Source organism: Sturnus vulgaris, chromosome Z (genome assembly GCF_052056855.1).
Source record: "Sturnus vulgaris isolate bStuVul1 chromosome Z, bStuVul1.hap1, whole genome shotgun sequence".
Classification (NCBI taxonomy): Eukaryota; Metazoa; Chordata; class Aves; order Passeriformes; family Sturnidae; genus Sturnus; species Sturnus vulgaris.
In genome coordinates, this window is record NC_142283.1 from 74,768,133 (window position 1) to 74,792,283 (window position 24,151).

Consider the following 24,151-nt stretch of genomic DNA (forward strand, 5'->3'; position numbering starts at 1 on the left):
TACAGTCAGGGATTACAGGAATGAGTCATCACTGGGCATCTCGTTTGATGCTTGGGAGGTCTATTAGGGCTTTTCTGCATGGGTGAATGCAGGCAAACTCAGACTCTGAGCTAATCAGGTGCAAGATGAATCTGGTCTGTTAATGCTGTGCCTGAGCTGTGCTAGTTTACCATGCAGCTGCAGGATGTGTGTCCTGGAGACGACCTGAGGAGAGTGGGGCTGCTGGGCTGCACCTGTGTACTCAGACATGCCCAAAGACTCCCCATGACACAGTTTTCCATGTGTAAAAAGGGAACCATAGAGCTGCTGCCTGTCCCAAAAATTCTCTTTGCAAACCAGTGAGGAAGGTGTCACTAGGTGGTGAGTTCTCACAAACATTCTGAAAATACAGAAGGGCCTTTGTTATTAGTTTGATTGCAAAGAATCTTGTTAGCTGTGTTCTCTTTCCTTACTAGGAGCTTCTAGAAAAGTTTTTTTTTCCAGCTTCAGTTAGCTGTAATTGAAAGCTTCTTTAAATTTATTTCTTTCTTTCAATAAAGTGAGATAAAATGAAATATTTATTCTTAAATGATAAAGGCCCCCAAAGAAATATTCTTTCTAAGGAGAAGATTCTCTATCTTGTGGTTTGGTTGTCTTTTTCCCTCTTACAAAAGGTGATATAAGAAAAGCAGAATTTCAGTAAATAGTCTTCATGGAGCAATCTGATGTTGGATTCGTTCTTCTCCTCCCAGTTTCTGGGGAAGCAGGAGCTGTTGTTTTTTTCTACTTCAGCCTGTGGGAGGTTGACAGTATTTCAGCAAGGAGTAAGCTGTTAGTAGTTGAGGTAGCCGTGGAGCAGACTTAATAGCCTGAGGATTGAGAGTGGAACTGAAGGAAGGGCTCGAAACTTTGTGAGGTGGGTAAACACTCCCAGACAGGTGACTGTTGCTGGAAGAAGTATCCTCTGCTCCCAGCTCCACTCCCTCTGCTTGCCTCGTGCCACGTCTGGAGCCTGGCTGTCCTTGTGCCTCACTGGGACAGTTTGCTCAGGCCCAGAGAGAGGATCTGGGTGGAGCAGAGCTGGTGCAGATGGAAGGAGCGAGTGGAAGAGTATCTTTGGAAGCAGATGAACCTTAGGTTGGCTTCCTGTGAAGCTTCACCCCAAGGAAAAGCTCTTTGTTCCCTCCCTGGCTCCCTGGACATGCATTCCTGGCTTCTGCAAATGTGTCACCACTGTGTGCTGGTGCAGCCCGTCCTCTCAAAGCCAGCTATCTCTGCTGAGGTTATTATCTCTTAAGAGTCAAAAATGAGCTCTTAATTATTTGACTTACATTCAGTGAAAAAATTAACTAGTTTATTCTATAAAATAGCACTTGCAGTATGACAACGTGAATGTGGCTGTTGAAATCCTAACCTTTGCATTTCTAATATTTTTTTTGTTTCCCCCCCGCTTCACATACAACTTTGATACTTTACTAATAACTGCATAAAAAGTATTAGTCTAATACATTCAAATGCATATTTCTTGGACATAAAACTACTGTTCAGTAAAATGCCAAGTACCACTTCTCCCGGGTAACTAACATCTTGCAAATCCAATATTTGTGCTCCTGAACACATGAAGAATTATCAAATGTGTCCGTTTAGGTATATTACTTTTTTGGGAATGCAAATCTGTAGGACTTCTCCTATACTGTTTTTTCAACCTTACAACTTTTTTCTTTTTAAACCAGATTATGAAAATATTTATAACATGCATGTCTGTCCAAAGAGTATATTGCCTTAGTAGGTAGGTGCATGATCTTGTTATATATGAATGGCTTAAATATTTTTGTGGCACTATTATGTATTGCCTAGCTAATTTGTAGGAGAAAAAAGATCATCTTGCTGCTTTTAGCGAAAAATTCAATAGAACGAGAGAGTAAGATCTAATATTAAGGCTTTCTTTTTTCTTAAGAAGATATTTTGCAGTAAATGTACCAGTGCATTTTTGAGAATTGCCATACTTTCAGCTATTCTGCCTATGTCTTAAACAAATGAACTCTTTTTTTCATATTTGAAGCTTCATGTTTACTTAGTAAGCAAAGCAGGGCTTTAAACTCTTAGACTGTGGTGGCTGTAGCAATACTTTGCCTAATGTAAAGTGTGTGAATGAGGAAGGTTTTTATCTTCTAATGCAGAGAGTTTTACTGTGGCTGACCAAATCTCACAAGAATTTCAGGGCCATCTCTGCCACCATTCAAGCTCACATGAGCAATTGCCCTTCCCACTCATGATCACATAACTGGCCTTTGCATGATCAGGATTTACTTGCATACTTTGCAAATGTTAATTTTGCTCGTCCTGTTTTAAACTGTATTTTAAATAAATTTAGCAGCCACATGCAGGAGGTGGTGGCATTGTGTGTGCTGTGAGGGCTCTGCAGTCTGTGTAACACAAATGGGGCATATTTTTAATGGTGCCTAGGAGTGTGAGTAGTTGTGCCTGGCTTTCCAGTGGGACTGATACCAGCACTATGGCAAGAGTGAGGATGGCTGCCTGGCCATAACTCGTGTGCCCCAAGGCTATTTAGGGTGCTTGTTTCTGTTGCCAGCAGTGTGCTAGCTGGAGGGAGGAGAGGGCAAAATCTGTTTTGTGGGGAAGGGGTTGCTGGAAGCAAAGTGAATTAAGAGGGCCGTAAAAAATTGATAAAGATAGATAGGACTGTCCGTTTTTATATTCTGCCACATAACATGGGTTTAAATGAATTTCCCTATAATTTGTCTTCAAATACCGACATTTAACTCTTAGGCTGTATAAATGAACTGGCTTTTGCTAGAGTAAAATTCATGCCCTGCGTCCAGGCTAATATGTTCACCTACTATAAACATTACTGCCTATGGTTACAACTGGAATAAAAAATTCCTTTTATATACATCATAGCTGGCAGAGACTCCTGAGACCACCACAAATCACTTCAGCCTTTTGGTGCTCTCTGACGAAATGAACTGAAATGTAAAACAGCTCCGGCTTTAGGCAGGCTGGCTCTGGAAAGCAATTAGCTTGTTAAGACCATTGTTTGTACCCTCCCATATTTCCAGGTGCTGAGCAAAGGTGTTATGAGAGCTCTCCTGATTGATTTCAGCATTGGGGTTTATTAACCTTCCATTCCTTCCTAAAATGTTTTGCTTATTCCCTCGGTAGCCTTTTATTTAAATGAAAGAAAACCAACCAAACAACAGCAAAAATGAATCCCTGGCAAGGCCACCCCTCCTGCAAAAAAATAAGAAGAAAAAGCGGGGGAGGGAGGGAAGGCAACAAAACCGAACCAAAAAAAAACCCCTTAGGGTCATAACAGGGAATAACAAAGCAGTGAGTTATTTATGCAACCATGATTGGCAAAAGTGATTGCAACATGAATTTGCCCAGAAGCAATGATTAGATCATAAAAATGTTAAGGAAATCTGTAACTCAACACCGTTTTAAAGATTGAAGAAGTTTTTGTTCCCTACCTTAATTGCAGTGACTTGTTATTAAAGTATTTATTCAGAGTAATCTCTTTGGACAGCGAGCCCTTATCCCATCTGCATGCATAATTAAAAGTGAGGGGGGAGAGAGGGGAGCATAAATGGTTTACCATGCTACATGAGCAAGGGAGGGAATTACACAATGACAGGTGAAGAGCAGATTTATCTCCTGTTGGAATTTCAATGCTGCAAGCAAGGCAGGACACTGTTGCTAATATCCTTGCAAACACCACAGTTGCTGCTTCTCCAGATTACTGTCCAAAAATTATTGCTGGTCTGTAAAAGGCCTGTAGCACTGCATCTGTGGCTGTGGGGTTTTGAGCCATTGGCACTCAAGCAAAGAGATTGGATTTGGGTATGTGGGCTTGTGAATCGATGTGTGTGCTTAAAAATGGACTATTTACTTACTTGGCTGGCTATTTATTTATTTATAAATAAACATTGGTAATGGCTGGCTTTGCTGAATACAAATAAGAGGGTTGTAGCTGTTCCAGCTGAAACAATTGTCATCACCTGCCTCCTGCTGCTGTCCCTTTTCCAATGATAAAAGAATTTGCTGCAATTCTTTTTCCACTCTGGGTAGGAAGAAGGTTGTACTTGAACATTCATCTCTAGGCAGATTTATCATCATTAGGCGCTACTCAAACACACGGTATCTGTTTTTAAATTGAACTGTTATGGATCTAAATCAGATTTGCACAGAAAAAGTTGGTATATATTTGGCTATAACTGTTCGTTAAAGAGTGTTTTTCCCTTAACTTCTGATGTCTCACCTCTGCAGCAGCAGTACAGAGAATGCCAAGAACTTTTGAGCCTTTATCAGAAGTACCTGGCTGAGCAGCAAGAGAAACTATCACACTCCCTTTCTGAACTCAGTGCTGCCAAGGAAAAAGAGCAGAAGGTAAGCTCTTTTTTGCCATTTCTTTTTTTTTTTTTAATGACCAAGTCAAAACATATTTTTGAGACTGTGAGTGTATTATCTTACATCATAAAGTTTGAATACTATTTTGATACTGTTTTGTGATTGTTTTCCTGCAATCCATGTATTAAGGCAGGGACTCATGGGAAACCAAAGAGAAAAGCTGTGACAAGTTTTGGGTCAATAAAATGGGTGAAGTTAATTGACCATGTTATAATGAAGTAGGAATCATGGGAACCGACACCTTTGCCAAGGAGAAAGTTAAGATGCTGTTTTGTTTTCTGTTCTGTTATTTAAACAGGAAAATAATTGCAATCACTGTAGATACAGCCTTTCACATTTTCACTGTGGCTTTTGATGATTGAAAAGGGCATTACAGATGATGTATCTGGTCAATAAGAGCTTTCTCAAGTCTGTAAAGCAGCTCATCTGATTTGAGCTATTTATAGAAGACCTATAGTTCTACATGCAGTTAAAACCAGAAAACGTTGACTAGAGATACATGTTAAGTGGTAAAATGTTTCTCAGATGTAGTCGCCCAAAGCCTTGAGAACATGGTTGCTTGAGATTTTCTTCTGGTGGCTAGGTGCTCGGTTTGCATCCCTGCTGATGGCAGATTATACCCTGGAAGAGAAGACTGCCTATGGAAGTGCTCTACCCCATGTTCTTGCTTGCTGTTCTCTGGTAGCAGCTTCCATCTGCAGATCTCCAGAATCCATCCTACCTAAGACCATGCCTTTTTATAGAGGTTATGCCCTTGATCCCCTCTTCTGCTGGAACAGTCTTAAAGGCTTACTTATAACAGGGCTAGAAGTAAAGTCATCAGCACAGAGTATCCAAAAGGAGGCCTGATTCTGGCATGTCAGTGGTTCCCTGCTGTGAGAATTATACAGGGAGATCCTGCTTCTCAGGAGACTGGAGACTGAGCAGGAAGGAATCTTTTAATTCTCTCAGGAAGCAGGTAGCAATATTCTCTGACTTCACTGGCATCAGGAATGTTTTTGGTTTTTCTGTCCTAATGATGTCGTTTTTAAGCTTTTTTTAGCCTTTTTTGTTGTTTCACACTGAGCTCTTTGTGAGGCTTTTAACCTTTTATAAACATTTCATTTCCTTTCTTTTGTGTTTATATCTGCCACCCATTTTTGTGATGGCACTGAATTCAAAACAAGAATATCCTCCCACAATAGATGATGTCTGTGTTGCTGCTTGTATGGCATGCAGCTTGCTGGGGATCTCCATGGAAAATAGTCCAGAGGAGTTCATGTAGTCCAGAAGTACTGTGGTAGCTGTGTTTTGGGTGATGCCAATCCTTCTTTCAGGTTTTGCCCTGAATATTTCATTTCTAGCCTTCCAACTTCAAATACATTTATCCTATATACTAGGTTAGCCCTTAGCATTGAGGGATCCAGTGTCATCACATCTACTGGACAAAGGCATGGAAGCAGATAATAGGAAACCTTCAGCCCACTGACTATCAAATTAGTTCAACAATCCACATTTATCTCCTCTTGTTCTGTGTTCCTAATCACTCTATCAGTGTATACACAGAGAATTCTTTAAAATTGTTTTTTGGTTTCACATGCAAAGTTCTATCAAGCTTGTCATTGATTCCATTATTTCTTTCTCTATACTTACGGGTACTTTTGTCCACAAATGCAAATTCAGATATTATATCAAGGTTTGCCTTGACATTTCCTTTATGGTTACAAACTCTACAGCTCCAGCCTAGCAGAAATTACTCTAGTCCTCTTGTTGTGTGCAAAGAATTGTAGGCATAGATAAATACCTGTCAAAACATGCTTCAGTGGGTATTTCTTATAGTGTGCAAAATGTTTCTGATGTTTCTAACCTTCCTCTTCAATTTTCTCATTCTTTGCATTTGGCTTTATAAATTGTTACTGTTTTTCACCCAAAGAAGCACTTTGTGCTGGGTTTCTCCTCACAGTTTACAAACTGTGAAGAGTTGGGCAGGACTGCCCGACTGTCTGTTCTTTCCCTCATTCCTTCGTGGGAGAGCTTTGAAACCCAAGAAGGGTCACTGGGTGCTTCTTGATGGGGCTTGCTGTTATTTTCACACATCTTTTGGTACCTGAACCGTGAAGTCTTAGTGTCATGATGGGTCTCTGCTTTTTCTGTGTGAGTGTTGTCTTCACACAGTAGTTCAGGCCAGCACTGTTCTGTCTGCCTAATGGGATCTGCCGAAGGGGAGCGTAGCAGTGAGGGATTTTTGATAGGAAAGAGTTGGAAGAGGACAGACCCAGAACACTTTCCTCCTGTTCCAAGTGCTGCCCATGCAAGTTCCTTCTGCCCCATGGGAGCTTTTGTACTCTCCCTTTCTGTTTAAAGGAAGACTTTGACAAGAGCAATTGAAATGTTAGGATAATGAAAGTCTTTGTGAGTTTTGTTTGAATCCAGATCAGTTTGAAATATTTTCCTTTTTGCTTAATTTTGTCTGGGTTAAGGAAATCTTGGATATATCTGGATTTAATGCAAGGTAACTAGCTTGCTACATAGTTTTCTCTTCGTAGAACTGTCTAGGAGAGATAATCAGTGTTTCCTATTTCAGGACACTGCTGATCTTACCGGGATCTCTGTTTCGATGTACAATGTTCCGATTTTCCTGTCTCTTTCACAAATGTTGGACTGCACAGCTGTACTCTGTAATGAAGCACTTCTTTGTTCTGCCTGTTTTGAGCTGTTCTTTCTTGTTTCTGTTCACTTTTCCCCCCTTTTTCTTACTTGTTACTTTGGAGTAATTTCTAGTGCTACACCTCTATCTTAACACCTCCTGCTTCAGCTTTTCACCTGCCTGTCTCCCCGACTCTTACCCTGCCATAATTTGGATCATGCGCTGTCACTTTCCCCTGGGTTTAGATAGGCATTTGGAAACATCTCTTTACAGTGTTCATATGCAGGGTTTTCTGTCAGAATAAGACAATTAACAGGTCAAGAGGAGAGCAGCTTACCAATAATCAACGGCATTGTTGTAAAAAGAGGTGGAGTTGTATAGGATGTAAACGACTGCAGTAGCTGTGTGCATGTGGCTGAAATGCAGCCCTGGTGTGTAGCTGTACTGAACTAATGCAGATGCTTTGGTGTTAACTTATATTTTTGTCTGTTTTAGTATCACCTAACGATAGCAGTAACTCTGAAACCATGTTTTCCTCTTAGCTAATATTGCTGCTTTATAATGAAAGTCAGTCCTCAGAATGTAAAAAAGCATCCTGGTAGTAGTGAAATAAAATTTCTGGGAAGATGGTGGTAAGATGATTTAAGTCGGAACTCTTGTGGAGTCAATAATCAGTAACTGGAACATGGAACTTCCTTTTTTTGTGAGATAAAGTTAATTCCATTTGAAAAGATACTTAAGGTGACATGAATTGAATTATTCAAACTGGCCTTCTCAGCATTAACTCTAGGTTAATATCTCATGATGCCTCTGGTTTCATTATAGGAGTTTTAAGTACATAACTTTTTATAATAAATTCAATACCTAGAAGCCGAACTGAAATTGGTTTACCTTCTACCAACCCATAAAAAGAAGCATTAATTGTAAAGTGAATATTAAAGTGGTCACTAAAGTTGACTCAGATTCAGAGAGATAGCACTTTGGTGAACGAAGAGCTCTGCTGAAAAATAGGCTTCTGCCTTGCTGTTAATAGAAAATATCATTCATATTAAAATGTAGTTAAACTTTTCTATCAGAAATGATTTTTGGATATACTCTCTGCAGCACCCAAATGTTCAGTCTTTGCCATTTTCACAGCTTTACACACACATGTAAAGAAAATTGTCCTTGTTCTTGGTAATCATGTCTGACCTAGTTTATATACTCACTACTCCACTGCCATCTCAAACAGTGGCAAGAATCCAGTTTGATTTGGCACGTTCTGGCTGATGAATCTCTAGATGTTTTGCAGTGTAGGGTAGGACTGGAGGCACAAAAGCTGGACAGGCAGCTTAGTTTCTGCAGAACTGGGGTTTTTGAGGTCTGTCACCTTAAGGAAAGATAATACCTGTAGTCTTAGCACTGCTTATTAATGTTAATCTTTGAATTTACAAGTACAGCTGGCAGCGTTTGCTTCTTATTTGTGGAAGATTACCAACACATCTGCTAATTCCCTTGATTCACAAAGATGCTTGTGTGTGTTAGGCTTCAGTTCTTCCTTGTGTAGAGGAAGCATGGATATGGAGTGGGATTTGAGATGGAAAGAAATATAAAGAATTTATTTTCAATGGTGTATCATCTCTCCTCTCCCTCTGTGTTCTGATGTCTACGCCCTCTTTTGGGGTTTGGCTCTCATCAGGAACCAGGTACTGTTCAATGCTAAGCACCAGGCAAGCATCCTGAAAGACATGGTCTGCTTTGAGCATATGGTAAAATCCTAACAAAATTGATTTTGGGAAGCCTTTTTTTTAAAAAAACCCAACTTTTAAAAATATATATATAATGTTGCTGTTTCTCTTGAATCACTTTTTAAAAATTGTTGAGTGCAGTTGTATCACTTCACAGTAAAGTCTGAAAAAAGCTTTTGTTTGCAAAAACTAGTAAGCCTTGCTTTCTTTCGATTTTGGCAATGAAGATTCCTGTCCATTGGGGTTTTTTTTCGTTTTGTTTTTTTTTTCTTTGGGGGGGGGGGGGTTGTTTTGTTTGCTTTGTTTGTTTTGGTTTTTTTGCCTTAATAAGGGTGATTACATACATTACTTATTTCATTCATTCGTTTTTTTCCTTTGAAAAAGATTCTGAAACACACTAATCTTCAGAAGCCTTTCCTTTGTTATTGCCTCCAAACTTCCCCAGTTCTACTTCTTTTTCAGCACAGGTCACCTTTAAACACATTCTTAGGTTGCTTAAAGAAAAAAATATCCCACATATGTGAAGTGTTTTGAATGCTATAATGTAAACCTACATCATAGCATTGACTTTGTCTGTTTACCCAGCTGTATGGGAGCAATGGATGAGCCCATCTGAAAGATACTTGAAAACTGGGATAATAAATAAAGAACTAATTTGACTAGTGACTCAAGGGTATTGGAATAATTTTGCAAGGCCAGACAGAGACAGTTTTAGCATGAGCAACTGTCAGGAATAGCCTTGCCTTACCTGTGTTACGTTCTGCAAATCCTCTGATCTCTCTCTGCCTCTCTTATCTGTAAAAATGAGATAATGTTTTTATCCTCATTCTTTCTGTTTTTTTTTAAACTGAGAATGTCAGGTTTTGGGTGCTTTTTCATGGGTGTTCAAAGTGATTAGCAATGATATTTCAAACATAGGGTGGTCTGGAATAGACTATTCTGTAATAGCATGAAGAAAAAGAATATTTTTTTTTCATTTTACCTCTAAGATACTAGGTCACAGTTAATTTACCTGTCTTTTCTAAAAAATGTTAACACCAAACAGGAATGCAGATGAATATAAATATTTAAGCAAAAAAGAAATATCAGAAAAGAAATATTGTAATATTAAAATTCCACCCACACTCAATCCCCTGGGATATGTGGCACAGTAGACTGTTTGGCTTGCCCAGTCTATTTTCCTGATGTGAATGACACTGTATTCCTGGTGATAAGCACTTCAGTCCCAGCTCACTCAGTTCACTGCTTAACTGAGATCTGTGCCAGTTCACCATCTCTTTGCTCTACAGTCTTTAATCAGCCTTGTCCTCTAGTCTCTTTTAAGATATTTTCATTTTTCTTTTGTTTTCTTCGAATATGCCTCTTTCAATTTCATCCATTTAGCTTTAAAAACTGTTCTTCCTATAGAAATCTTTTCCTTGGGTGAACAATCATCTATGGTGTATATTTTTCTGTTGGGGGATAAATGTGGAAGGAAGACCGTGCCTTCCTTTCCATTCTCTGAGATCAAAACATCCTCTTGGCTTTGTAGGCTTCTGATGATACTGTTACAATTGTGAAACGTCACCTCTGGATTTACATGAGAATTTAAATTTGCAGCAGAACTGCCTGTCCTTGAGAAGCACTTTGCAAACTCTTAGATCTGATATTGCAGTTTCTCCAGTCTAACATTGTAGTGGCTCTTGGGAGAGTGAATTGTGGCCATACTCACCAGCATCCTCTCACTTTGAAGTGGGAGTAAGGCTTTCTTCAGTGGATTCAAGGCTGCATATGAATGCGCTTGCTGTCAAAGATTTTGTGTTATGCTACAGGCCTTGAGGAAGGAAACTTCTGTTCTATCCATCACTTTATGGAGTTACCCGTTTACCTGGCAGTCATTAGGAGTGTGAGCATACCAGCTGCCTAGCCATATGCTGTCACTACTGTTGTATAGTCCATTTGACCTATGCACGTGCCCTTTGATTCAGCAGTATTAAGCCTTTTTCAAAATTTGAACCTCTTGAAAATCAGTTTCTCATGTACTTACATTCTTGATTCACCAGTTCCCAGTTCCTAGACATGGCATATCCTTCATGTTGTGATTAGCATTACATTCCTGAACTCCTAGAAAATCGATGCTGGCAGCTTTCAAAGCCCAACTGAACCTGATGTACTTTGAAGCTTGCCTTGTTTTGGTGCAGTGTAGACCAAATAATTAGCACAATTCTCATCCAACTTGAATTTTTCTTTGACTGTTGTGTATTCTCTCTTCACTAGCCTTTCAAGAGGGAGATCATCCTGTGAGAATAAATTTTGGTAAAAAGTGAAAATGTTTCTGGGCCAATCCAACGATTGGAATACTGTTTCTGAAAATGCAAACAGTTAAGAGTTGCCGTTTCTTGCTTTTGAAATGAATACAGTCTGTAACTCATCTAGGATTTCATAATCTAAATACCCTTATTCATCACTGTAGATTACAGATAGTGTGATATAAGTGATTACTATATTGAAAGATAAATTGCTTGCCATCTCTTGCCTGCAAAGCACACATTTTTGTGTGTTGATCAGGTTGTTTAATTAGAAGTGTCTTTATTTAATGAAAGCCAGGTGATTATCAGTTCAGGGCACTAAAGGTTGGTCTTTGTATGGCAGAAAGATTTTTCATGAGAGCCGAGGGTGTAATTTTCTTTCAGCTAAGAAGGTGGGAATTCGTTATCTGTCTGTACCAGGATGATTGCCTGCAGAAATATCTCTTCGAGTTTGTTCTGAATACTCTAAGATTTAGCTTGAGTCTTTCATTTTGAGCTGCAAAAAAGTTTGAAATTAAAGTTTTTCTGATGCACAGTTTGGCATTTGAAGTTTGTAAGGAGTCTCCTTCCAGGATTTTATCCACCATAGGACAAATTTCTTAAGTTCTTGAGACATCTGGACTCATCTCCTTATTTAAGCAGAATGTAACAGGTGAGGAGGCATCAGCACAGACCAGGCATCTACAGCATTTACTGCAAGTCTGCATACATGTTGTATGTGATTTTTGGTTTATAGTAGTGGGATTACCTGTCTCTGATCCAGTGAATGCCTTAAATATCATTGCATAACAATTTCTGTTTGCTGTCTATTTATGGCAAATGCCAGAAAATGTCTCTCTGAGTTACAGTAACACACATTGCTTTTCATTTTGAAACTTTGTATGATTTCAGATCTTGGAACATGAGTAGAAACAGATCATGTAGACATTCAGTGCCGTCATGTGCCAAAGATTTTTCAGAGTACAATCAACAGAGTACAATCTGTCTATGCAAGAAAATGGTCAATCTGAAGCATAAGTATTCAAACTACCCACACGTATGAATGGACTCTCAGACTGACTCAGTTACTTACTAAGATTTAGAGTACAGAAAAACAAATTATGTCCTCTGACCTCTCTTGGAAGTCTGGATTACCTTGAAGTTGGTCTCTGCCTTGAAATAAGTAATTTCTCGTTAATCTTTAATAGATGCATTAAATTCCATGTTAAATCTTTCTCCATCAGTTCTCCATAAGTAGTAGCAATTCAGTTGACTGGAGCAGACCAGAAAGATGTCTTCTGTTTTCTGGTGTGTAATTTCAAAATCTCCTCTTATTCTCTGGAGCTGATTCATGAACATCTGTATCTTAGTTGTATGATGCATCTGATAAATGTCTCTGCTATAAAACTTCAGAGGAATTTTCACAAAGACCTGCTTGGTGGATTATACTGGAGCTGTCTACCTGTAATTTAGTAAAGCTTTTGAATCTGTCTTCTGCAACATTCTCTTGGAGAAATTGGCTGTTCATGACTTGGATGGGTGCACTGGTGACTGGGGAAAAAATAACGGCTGGATGGCCTGGCCCAATGAATGGCATTACTTGCAGCAGGCAGCTGGTCACTAGTGGTGTTCCCCAGGGCTCTGTTCTGGGGCTAGCCCTGTTACTTGTATTGATGATCTCAGTGAGGGAATCAAGAGCTCCTTTAGTCACTTTGAGGACAGCACCGAGTTGGGTGGGAGTGTGGATGTGCTGGAGGGCAGGGAGGCTCTGCAGAGGGATCTGCTCAGGCTGGATCCATGGGCTGAGCCCAATGGTGTGAGGTTCAACAAGGCCAAGTGCCAGGTCCTGCCATTGAGTCACAGCAACCCCCTGCAGCTCCGGCTGGGACAGGGTGGCTGGAAAGCTGCTGAGAGGGAAAGGAGCTGGAGGTGCTGGTTTTCAGTGGCTGGGCATGAGCTGGAGTGTGCCCAGGTGGCCAAGAAGGCCAATGGCACCGGGCTTGTGTCAGCAGTACTGTGGCCAGCAGGAGCAGGACAGTGCCCATCCCCCTGTGCTGGGGGCACTGGTGAGGCCACACCTGGAATCTTGTGTTCAGCTTTGTTTCCTCACAGCAAGAAGGGCACTGAGGTGCTGGAGAGTGTCCAGAGAAAGAAACGGAGCTGGGGAAGGGTCTGGAGCACAGGTCTGGGAGGAGTGGCTGAGGCAGCTGCAGGAATTCAGCCTGGGGAAAGGGAGCCTCAGGTGGAACCTGCTCACACTCTGCAATGACCACCTGAAAGGAGGGTGTAGCCAGGTGTGAGTCAGTCTCTTCTCCCAGGTAACAAGTGATGGAACAAGAGGAAATAACTTCAAGTTGTGCCAGGACAGGTTTAAGTTGTATATGAGAAAAAATTTCTTCGCTGAAAGAAGGGTAAATTGTTAGAACAGGCTGCCCAGGGAAGTGGCAGAGCCACCACGCCTGCAAGCATTTAGAAGATTTGTAGATGTGACAGCTGGGGACATGGTTTAGTGGTGAGCATGGCAATGCTGGATGAGCGGTTGGACTTTGTGATCTTAGAAGTCTTTTCCAACCTAGATGGTTGTGTGATTCTAAGAACCTTGATCCTTTCTGTGACTAGGTCAAGAACCTACACTTGCAGCTGTCATTTTCAAACCTGAGCAGAAAAGCTTTTATTCACAGTCATATTGAGAACATCTTTCTAGTCAGGAACCTTTTATGTTCATGAGACTGAAAATTTTAATGGAGAACTTGTCTCATTAAGTGAGAGCACAGGACTGTAAAGGTAGTTTACAGTTTGCCATGAGTAACTGAAGTCACTTATCTGGATGTTAAGTGACGGGTGTGGAGACGATTTCTTTTCCAGAGATCCATGTGCCCCTTTTATGAAATGCAACATTCTGCAGTTAATATGGCTTCTTTTTGAATACTTATCCTACAGAACTTGTTCAGCTCTGGGACACCTTGTCATTTGTGGTTTTGGTGTATTTGAGAGTGTCCCTTGTAATGAGTCTGCATGTTTAGGCATGGGGTTGAAGGAGACAGAATGGTTATTTTCAGCTGTAACTTTTGCATTGAGTGTGAGCACACTTCTTTGGGATCCCTGGAGATTTTGAGAGTGATAAGGGACCTGAGATGCACAGTGGTGCTCTGGTATCAGCATACATGTGGGAGGGACTTGCTGCTGACCAGCACTGCCAGTACAGAAAGCCACATCTTCTGTGTTCCTGGGTGCATGTGCAAGCATCATGTGAATGAATACACAGACTGACTTGTAAGTAACGTTTTGTTTAGCACCTGTTGAGGACACAAACCTGTGTCTGAAATATCAGTACAATTTCAGCATTCCCTCTCGAGCTGATATATATGTAAGCAAACTTTGAATATATAATAACCTGTCTGGTTGTGTGACTATAGTATTTCCAATTTTTCTAAATCTTAATACGGAAGTAAGTCCCAGATTTATTTATTTATTTATAACTTGAACATTCTGGTTAATCAGCCGTTGTCAGCCTTTTGAAACATTATTGTGTGCCCTTACTGTAGATCCCAAGCTTCAGGTAAAATCAGAGCCAGGAGTAGGTCTGGAGGCAGTCCTTTTTACTTGCAGAAATGAGGATTCAGACGCATATTTAAAAAGGTCTTTAAATATTTAGGACATTGTTTTTCATTTTTTCCATGGGAATATCATTAAAGGGACATGAGAAGTTTTGATTAATATTTTTCATTACTTGTGCTGACTATGAGAATTCTACATACAAGTGTGCAGCTGGGACTGCTACTGTGGTCTACCCAAGTAGGTGAGGGCCGGCAAGTAGATGAATTGGGATCTAATTCTGTTCTGTTACTGTATTTCCATCAACTTATTTAATTGTTTTCTGGATTACTTTGTTGCTCTTTAAATAGGAGATGATGCCCAGTGTTTGTTAGAGAATGTAGGCTCAGTGAATTTAAAATGCTGTGTAAATGCAAAGTTGAGTTGTAGATCTAGTTGTAAGATAATGTAAGGAGAGCTCAATTAGCCTGGGACTTCTCCGTACATAAGTTAATTCTTACAAAAAGCTAGTCGTTTTGCTTGTGCTGGGTTAGAAAAAACAAGTACTTAACATAGGGAAAACTCTTCCCTCCAATGCTATATGATACGAGGCAGATGCACATGTTATATGATCAATTTCATCAGTGTTTATTCATCAGAAGTAAAAAGAATAACATCATTTGAAATGGAGAGTATGTGCTTCTGTGAGAAAAATACAAGAAGACACTGGAGTCCTCGATTATGTTGACACACCCCTATTCATTCTTATTATCAGTTTATTTAAGGATTAATTCTGTTTCAACAGTTTATTGAAAATGCTGTGGTTGTAATAGTGTGGTAATTTAAAAAGAAGTAAATGTAGAGGACTACAGATTTGCTTTATAGAAAGTATTTGAAAACTTGCAGCTTTTCTCTTTCAGTGCTTTGTCAGTCAGACTGTGTAACTCAGTGGACACGTGCATATTGGAAAGTTCCTCCCTGATTCCTTCCTTCTAATGATGACTGACAGCAGTGTCAGTCACTCTTGGGTCCCTGTGTACATGGCAAGAGTAAAAGTGTGAGGCACCTGCAGAAAATTACTCAAACCCAGCAGATGATTTAGTTTAGATTAATCTGGGCATCTTCTTTCTGAAGTTCTTGTTATTTTTTTATTAAATATCAAGATACTTCATTTAATTCTTCCTGAATTATTAGATGGCATCATTGCTAAGATGATCAACACTGCATGTGAAATGTACAACCCTAAGTAATAAACAGGAGCATGCTTTTTTCTGGGATGGCTTACTGATTTTCAGAAATATTATTAAGGCTCTTTACATATTGAACTAATTGCTTCTCTTAAAATTAGTAAGTATTTTGAGTATTCCTTTTAATTTGTCTTCAACCTTTTGGACCCATAAGTCTACACATCTATGTGGGAGCAAAAGGCAGATAGCAAGCAGGCTGTCAAACAGACAAAACTAGAGATGCTCATTATTCCCTTTTAACCCTTTTTTCCCTAATACAAGCAAGTTAAAAGATTGAATTAAGAGATTAAGGCTTCTGTTAAAATAAACATGAAAGAAAAATTTTAAGGATATTATGAAAACACTTTAAAATGTCAGAAACACTGTAAAGTGGAGGGCTGGTCATTTTTTAAATTATCAGAAACCTAGGAGAAACTTCTTCTTATTTTGGGTGTAATCACCAAATTTTTTTCTCTCTCTGTTAGTGAGGACTCTTTCCATATCATGGTTTGAGGGACAAGATGACTTGAGTGAGAGCTAAAGTGGAACTTGCCAGTCATCACAGTAAGATGCACTATTTCACAGTGGTAGGGGGCAGGAAAAAAAATTATTCTGGGGACATCTGGGAGCAAATAAAGCTCAGTTATTTGGGTGGCAGATGCTTCAATGTATGTGCTAGCAGATGTGATCTGTTGCAAGGCCAGTAAGTTGTGGGTACTTGTGACACCCCTCTGGGGCAGGAGGCCACTGTTCCCTTGGTGCCAGGCACAGAGCTGGGAGCTGCTGCTGCCGTTGCAGCCATCACCATTGTGGGTTGGGAAAATTTCCTTTATCTGATGGTCATATTCAAGTAATGAAGATTTAGACACCTCTAACAGAAAGCTGTTCCTCCCAGAAACTGGTCCTCACAGTTACAGTTTTTACATGTATTTATCTCTTTTCACAAAGGGGCAATTAAACTCCCATAAGTCTGCCAAATTTATTACATTCTGTCTACCTAAATATTTCCTGTCATTTCAGTTGAATGTGGCATTTTCCGGTTCTTTTTATCTTGCAACTGCTTAACTGTCACACATTCTTTCTGAGCTGGCTAAATGTCGAGGGTGGAATAAATTATTACTCACATACTGTTATTTGTGTAACTGTACTATTCGGATTGGGGACCAATATCCTCTCGTATTAGGTAGGCATCTGAATTTGAATCTGAATGATGGTCACTGTTCCAATGAAGTCACAATGTTCATGTGTTGAAGCATTTTTTAAAAAAATCAGTTGGATATGAAAGCTGCTTTGAAGATAAATGCAGCATGATTAAATTAAGTATTACTTACTGATATATATTTCTTGTATAAATTTGATTTTCTATTTACATTGCTTCCTGAAAATGCCATTGTTAATAGAGTTCTGACATCTTATTTCCCTTATTGCTGTCTCAGTAGCATTTTATTTCTGATGCTTTAATAACTCAGTGTAGACTGAAAGGATAAAACTGAGGGAATTGACTGAACTAATTAGACCCTGATTTGTCTGGCTGTCCAGTGCCTGACAAACGTGTCTTTGACATAAACAGAATAAAACATTTCTGCTATTAGCCACTTACAAATATCTATTTTGGCAGAGCTTTGAAACTATTTAATTCTCAGGGCATATTGTGCTGGGTAAGGAACCAATTCAGGATTTTTCTTTTGCCATTGTGACTCCCCCTTCCTGTCTGTGTTAAAATAGAGTCATATTTAGTAGCTTCACAAAAACTCAAAAACAGTTAATGCACTTAACACCCTAACAAACTGAGTATTTCTGAGAAAGTGGAAATGTTCCCATTTCAATTTCTGGTTAATGACACACTTGAGTATGGGATCTGAAATGTCAGTCTTTGTATTTTCAAACCTGTAGAAACTTGAATAAAGCTTATACATAAGAGCAATCAACTCTGATAGCAGTAGGCTAAATATCAGTTTCTGAAAATAAATTTTATATGAATCTATTCTCCAGACAATTTGACTTTTAAATGTTTAAAAATGTGACATCTTTATATAAGTGAATATAGATTGAGGCAGGAGCTATAAAAACTTGAAGTTTCCATGCATCACCTACTTTTCACTATCACCTGTTAAACAGCACAACTGGATACAATGTGGCTTTACTACTTTCCATTGCAATAATTTACTGCCCTTCTGACCTATAAACAGATAACCATTAGCATGACTTGATACAGTTAGAAGTTTGGATACATTCTCAGGTGTAATTCATGGTTTTAAATATTGAATGTGTGAAAGGTTTTATAACCCAGCGTTTGGAAGACGGCAGCATTACATTTCCTTGAGCAGTGTTCTGGGAGTAATGATTTGTCACTGCAGCCCTATTACAGGGCTTCCAGAGTGAGTGTCTTCTTACCTCCTCCTGGATTGCTGTATCCTTTTGTAAGGACCATTGAAAAATTCATTAAGCACCTTCCCTTTTGTCATTGCTTTCTTTGAGGGTGACTTCACTGCAATCTGCATGCAGAAAGTTTTTGGTGACCTCAGTTATTGATTTACACTTAATAACTTCCTTGCAGTGGGGAGGAGGGAGGCGGAATTTAGGAGTGAATGTGAGTGGCTCCTTGTCCTGCATCTGCTACTGATTCACTCTGTGACCTTTGGATAATTACTTCAGCTTTCTGTGCCTAAGCTCACTATTTGTACAGTGAGGTCAGCAGTGCTTCCCACCAGCACTTGTAAAGCTTTTCAAGTTCTGTGCTTGAAAACCACAAGAACAAAGCACTGTCATGATTCATAATGGCATTACTCCCTTTGAAGCAAAGTCCTCTATTGAAATAAGAACAGCTGGGCTGGGGTAAGAGTGGTGAATCAAGTCTGTTGTCCCTTTTCTGTTTTTTGAGATATAAAATAGCTATAAGAAGTGTTCATGGAAAATGGCAAACCATTTATATGCCTGCAGGGTTGTGTTAGACTCCTCAGGTTGCTGCTTCTGATCCCTTTCTCATTTTGGTTCTAAATAAGGCCCAGAACACCAGGTGACACAGGTTTTCACATTTAATTAAACTGAGGGTGCAGTAATGTGCCCAAACTGTGCCTGTTCATGGAAACCAAAGGATTGGCACCAGGTACTAGTGCTGGCTGAGCAGTGAGCATTTGGTAAGCTTCATTTTATCGTTGTACCAGTCAGTTATTTAAAAAGGTTAGGGGGTCATGGGAAGTAATCTTGAAACATGTCAGCTAAAAGGGGTGTATCCTTTGAAGAAGAATGCATGGAAGGATCTTGAGTGACTAGATAAAGACTGTATGTTAGTGAGATCTGAGATGCTTAATCCTTATTTCTTTTATGAACTTAGTTTTTAAAGCTTGTTTTAGGACATAATTGAGAAGAGGGCTCATAATAGTTGAACAAATACTTTACTTGGTAAACCAGTACAGATTAAGAATGATTGAAGATAATCAGTAGACTTCTGACTTTTACATAATGTTTACCTAAAGCAGGCATTGTAACTTGTTTGTTACAGAAGTTATTACCTGGAGATTAACAGTAAATGGGTGAAATGAGAAAGTGAGAGCAGAATGAAAAAAAGACAGAGGGTGGAAACAGGGAGATGATGTAGCCATGCTTTGTTGATACCTGTGAGCTGTGATAATGCTATCTCAGTAGATACTCCCAGAAGAATTCATCCAGGTTATTGTTTCTTGAGAGGGTGATCTTCTGAGATAGGCATTGTAAAGAATATCTGTAAGTGCATGGTAAGAGTGCTTTGTGGATATCCAGACTTGATATTTCTCTCAAACTTGGAAGAAACTCTGTCATTTACTCTATGAGTAAGGGTAAGTGTGTGCCTTTGCTACACAGGGGGTGTCCTCAGTTCAGTTCAGTTGCCAAGTTCAGCTGCCCATCAAAGATGAGATCATTTAATTAAAAAAAGGCTTTTATGCTTTCGTGGTAAGCGGTAGAGAGAATGTGGGTAGGGAATAAAGTGATTGGAGGAACAGTAGAAAATATGCAGCACAGGTCAATGAGAGGTCTTCTGTAATGACAATAATTGTTGGGAACATTTTAAAATACACTTAATCAGTATTGGGATTATAAAGATTTAATATCTGACAGGCAGAGATTTCTACATAGCCATGATTAGAGAGCTTGTTTAGGCAGTGGAAGATATCTGCTGAACTAGTGAAGACTGGGTTAGGGTCTGACTGTGGCCTAATTTTGTATCTTTAAGATTTTGGAGGCGTGTTGGGATTTGGTGTTGCAGTTATGCTGCATTACTGAATTGAAATTAGTTTTTCATACATCAGAAGCATACTTGTAGTTTTACTGAAATATTAATACAAAAAAGCCCTTTCATTTCTCAAATGCTCTTAAAATGTTCTTTCTAACAAGATAATAACTGTAACCTAACAATTTTATATGCATAACCTTTTGTAGGCCAGACAGGATGTGCAAGCAGAAATGGCAGGTTGTAAAACATTAGTGTGGTTGTTTGTATTGTGTTAGTGTTTAGAAGCTCAAGCTCCATTCTTTTAGGTGTAGCATGAATACTAAAGGAAGATGCAGATTTCTGGCCCATGCTGCAATTTTGCAGAAGCACAGCTTCAAGCTCACATCTGTGTATGGGCTCTTTACTGGGCAGTCTGGTGATATTCTGGGCAACAGGGTCCTGAGCCTAGAAATATATACTGACAGACAAGGTAGCTGTCAGGTTTTGTGAACTGCTGTAATAAACTAGAAACAAAATTCAGATTTTCTGCTTTATTTGTCTCGCTGCAGAGGTGCAGGAAAATGGAGGGGCCACAGTCATCAATCTTGGAGTAATTTAGGAAGGCGCTGCACATGTAAATAAAATGGAGTTCCTGTCCTGTCTGGTTCATGGTTTGGGGTTCAAGAAACAGAGAAATGAAAGAAAAATATGTAGGATGATAGCAGAGATGGAAAGACAAGGATGTCCACAGAGCATATTGCCCTGTGCTTGCTGGGAGCACAGCAGTGCTCTGTGCCTGCCTCACTGTTATCTTCTAGCAGTAGTAACCAGCAGTTGTTGTTAGCCCTAGCGGGGCGTGCTATTGTGATTACAATCTTGCTTTTTTCCCCCTCAGCTTGGATTCCCGTGTGATTTTAGCAATATTCTTATGGAGAACTGTTAGAGCAAGATAGGAAGCAAATGTTTTATGGCAGCTGGAATTTGTGCTGGAAAATGGCTTAAAGTGTTCTCTTTTAACCTGAGCACTTAGTACAATATTTGTGGCAATCAAGAAAGCAGGAAATGAGGATGCTTTGTAGCAGAGTTAATGAAGAAGATTTCAGTGTGTGCAAACCCTTGGCTGCAGTTATGCTAGTGCTCAGAAGGTGCTTATTTTCCTGTCTTTCAGTAAGTCCTTCCCTGCTCAGGCAGTCTTGCAGGAGCATTTTCTGTCTGTGGCAGATGAGGCACGGAGGAGAGGGCCTGTGGGAGATCACATGCTGGGTCACCAGTGAAGAAACAGGATCTTTATTTGTTGTTTGTTATCAGAAATGAATTACTTGAGGGCATGGTTGTGCCCTGCTTCGGTCAGGTACCCCCTGAACAGGCTGATATGTTGTACCACATAGTGGTATTAGCTCAGCTCCCAGAAGCAGTAGAGCTGCATCAGTAATTAGTTCTTCTCAGGAAGCTTAATTAGCAGGCTCAAGCAGATACTGCACTGACATGGATACTTAACTTCTGGTTCCCGAGCCAGCTTAAGTATGTGTGCAAGAGCCAAGCACTGTGCAGTGTGAACCTAAAGTTTTGCCATCTTTGCTTTATTTCATTTATGAAACAGACCTTAAATCTCCTTTTAAACTTTTTTTCCTCAAACTTTTGCTACAGCTGGTGCTTTTAGAGGTCCTTTTTATCTATGTGAGAAAGGAATAAGTACTGCTTTAAACAAGGCCCACACATGTCTGATTAGAGAATATTATTTTTGATTAAAATCCATTGGTTAATTATTCAAACAACTTTTGTTGCTTTTATTATTATTTTTTAAATCAAATCCCATTTCAGTCTTCTTTTTAGGCAGGAGATGATATATATAAAATGATCTTAGTGTTTATTTGAACACCCAAATGCAATAAATCTGCTCAGTATTTCAATAGCATGCTTATTAATAGAACACATTATTCTGTTCAATATTGCATTGTCTTTAAAATTTAACAGAGCATTAGTAGTAATGAAACTAGCTTAAATCAATATATCCCTGTTACGAGCCCATCTCTGTGAGGAAGAAAATTCAAAAATTTGCCTGTAGCAGAATAGCTAGGTGATGGTTGCACAAAGAGCTCTAAAAGGAAGACTTTCAGTGAACTTATAATTTCTAATTTAGAATGTGTGCAGATCACAATATATTAACATTAGTTTTAACAGAAATCTTTGAAGAATAAAAAAAAAAATTCCCCAGAAAATACTTCAACTGCTTAGAATTAAATTTTGGTGTCACTGTCAATAACGAAAAAGCTCCAACTCACTGGAGTAGGCTTTGTAACTACATCACATGCAATGACTAAATTGAGTATTGTGAATACAGTCCAGAAAATATCACAGATATTTTCCTATTCAGTTGCAGAAATTGTGTGAAAAAACAAGTGCGCAAAGAAAAACTAAAATTAGATTTAACATTCTCAGCTTGGCAATCGCACACTTCCATTAAATGTATGGGCCAGAATTTTTATACTTAGATGTCTAAAATTAAACCTCTGAATAAAAGACCTGATTGTAGAAAGTGCTTAAGCACAGTGTTTGTAAAGAGATGCATGCCCTAGTTCTGATAGTTTAATTTTAATTTTCTTGGTGGGTTACTGTCACTTCATTTAACTCAATGTTGCTGTAGAACAATGTCCTGTTCTTTTGCCTTAGGCTGGTTGAGTTGAATAGCAGTGAGTGCAGGGATGTGCCTTTGCAGCACGTCCACTCAGGTGGGTGGAACTGTGTCTTACCTCCAAGTATTTACAGGTAAGAAGGCAAAGAGAAGACCACTGAATGTCCGACCACTCATTCCTTCTAAGAAACTCTTAAAATGTGAAGTAACGTGCTGTTGCTGTGGGGAAAAGCTGCTTGGTTTCCACTTTTGAGAACCAGACTAACACACTACACAAATTGATTCTCCAGTTTCTAAAAGGCAATTTGGGGTTGCATCTCAGTAGTGTTTGCTAAGCTTGCTTACATATTGAACACTTGGTGGCTTTTAAGGTGTTTTTTTGTTGTGTGTTGCCTATAATTTTTTGCATTGATTGCAGCTTGCTTAGATCATTCAGAAATATCCACTGTCCTCCAGAAACCAAATCAAACCAAAATAACCCACACCAAACACCCCAATAAAAACCTCCAAAAGCTCTCTCCCAAAACTTCAGAGATTGTGTAGAGGAAGCAGTTTGCTCTTCTTCTCTATCATCCCCTACCCGTGGAGCTGAAGATCTTCAGCAAACACTGCCTCACAGTGCTTTCCTGAGGTGGGTTGGTAGTAAAGTGTTGCAGATGGGTATCTTGAGTCATGGATGGGTTGAGTGATTCACTGTTGAGATATCAGTGGAAGAGACATATAAGTGACAGCCTTCCTGCTCATGAACTTGGTAGCTTTTTCCCCTTCTTAAGATGTTGAAATGTAATGAAACTTAAACATTTTTAAACAACTTCCAGATTAAATTTTAATAGGAATGAAAAATGAACAATATTCTTACAAGTAAGAAATGGTCTTCATTATTTTTTAAAGTTCGTATCATAAGGAACAGCACCATTAATAAGAGCCTTGAGTTTTTTTTATATTATGTACACTGTTCAGATAGAAATTTAACAGGGAATTTTAATGAAATGATGGCAGAAATCACATTTTTATTACATCCCTTTGCAGAATATTTCCTGTGAGACCAAGATAGAGAGAGGCCAAAATTAATGACTTTTCATAGGAACTCAGTGATAAGTTATGGAAAGCTTATAGAGATAATAATTTTAGGCTGCTGTTTGGATAGCTAAACAGCCTTATGGAGAATTGCTGCTTAATAGACATATCATGGGAATTAAAGACATTTGGATGTTAATTTGTATACTTATTTTTGGTATAGGACCACAAAGAGAAATTCATTTTACAGATACTTTGCCTGCTGCTCTGTAGAGGGAGGGAAAGAATTCACTTATTGGATAGTTCCTGTCACTCGACTGCTTAAGAGAACATGGAGAGTTGTCAGGGGGCTGCCTCTCTTTCCCTTTTTCTCCCCTCTTGTGGTTTTTAATCTGAATGTAAGAGAGCATGATAAGATCTTGCCATAGTTTTGTTCTCATTAAAAATTAAAGAAATTGTTATTTTGGGAAATGAGAGTTATGTTTAGGGAAAATAAGCACCAAAAATATTTATGAAAATCTAAGCA

General features: G+C 39.2%; 1 protein-coding gene across 2 annotated transcripts in view; it reads left to right on the top strand.

Annotated features, from left to right (window-relative positions):
• Positions 1–24,151, top strand: part of KIAA1328 (KIAA1328 ortholog) — a 171,254-nt gene that overhangs the window by 64,352 nt on the left and 82,751 nt on the right. Inside the window, exon 6 of one of the 2 annotated variants that reach the window (XM_088155962.1) lies at positions 4,259–4,386. In XM_088155962.1, the coding sequence (XP_088012088.1) occupies positions 4,259–4,386 (128 nt within the window). The remainder of the gene's footprint in view (positions 1–4,258; positions 4,387–24,151) is intronic. The other variant, XM_088155963.1, reaches the window with a different exon arrangement.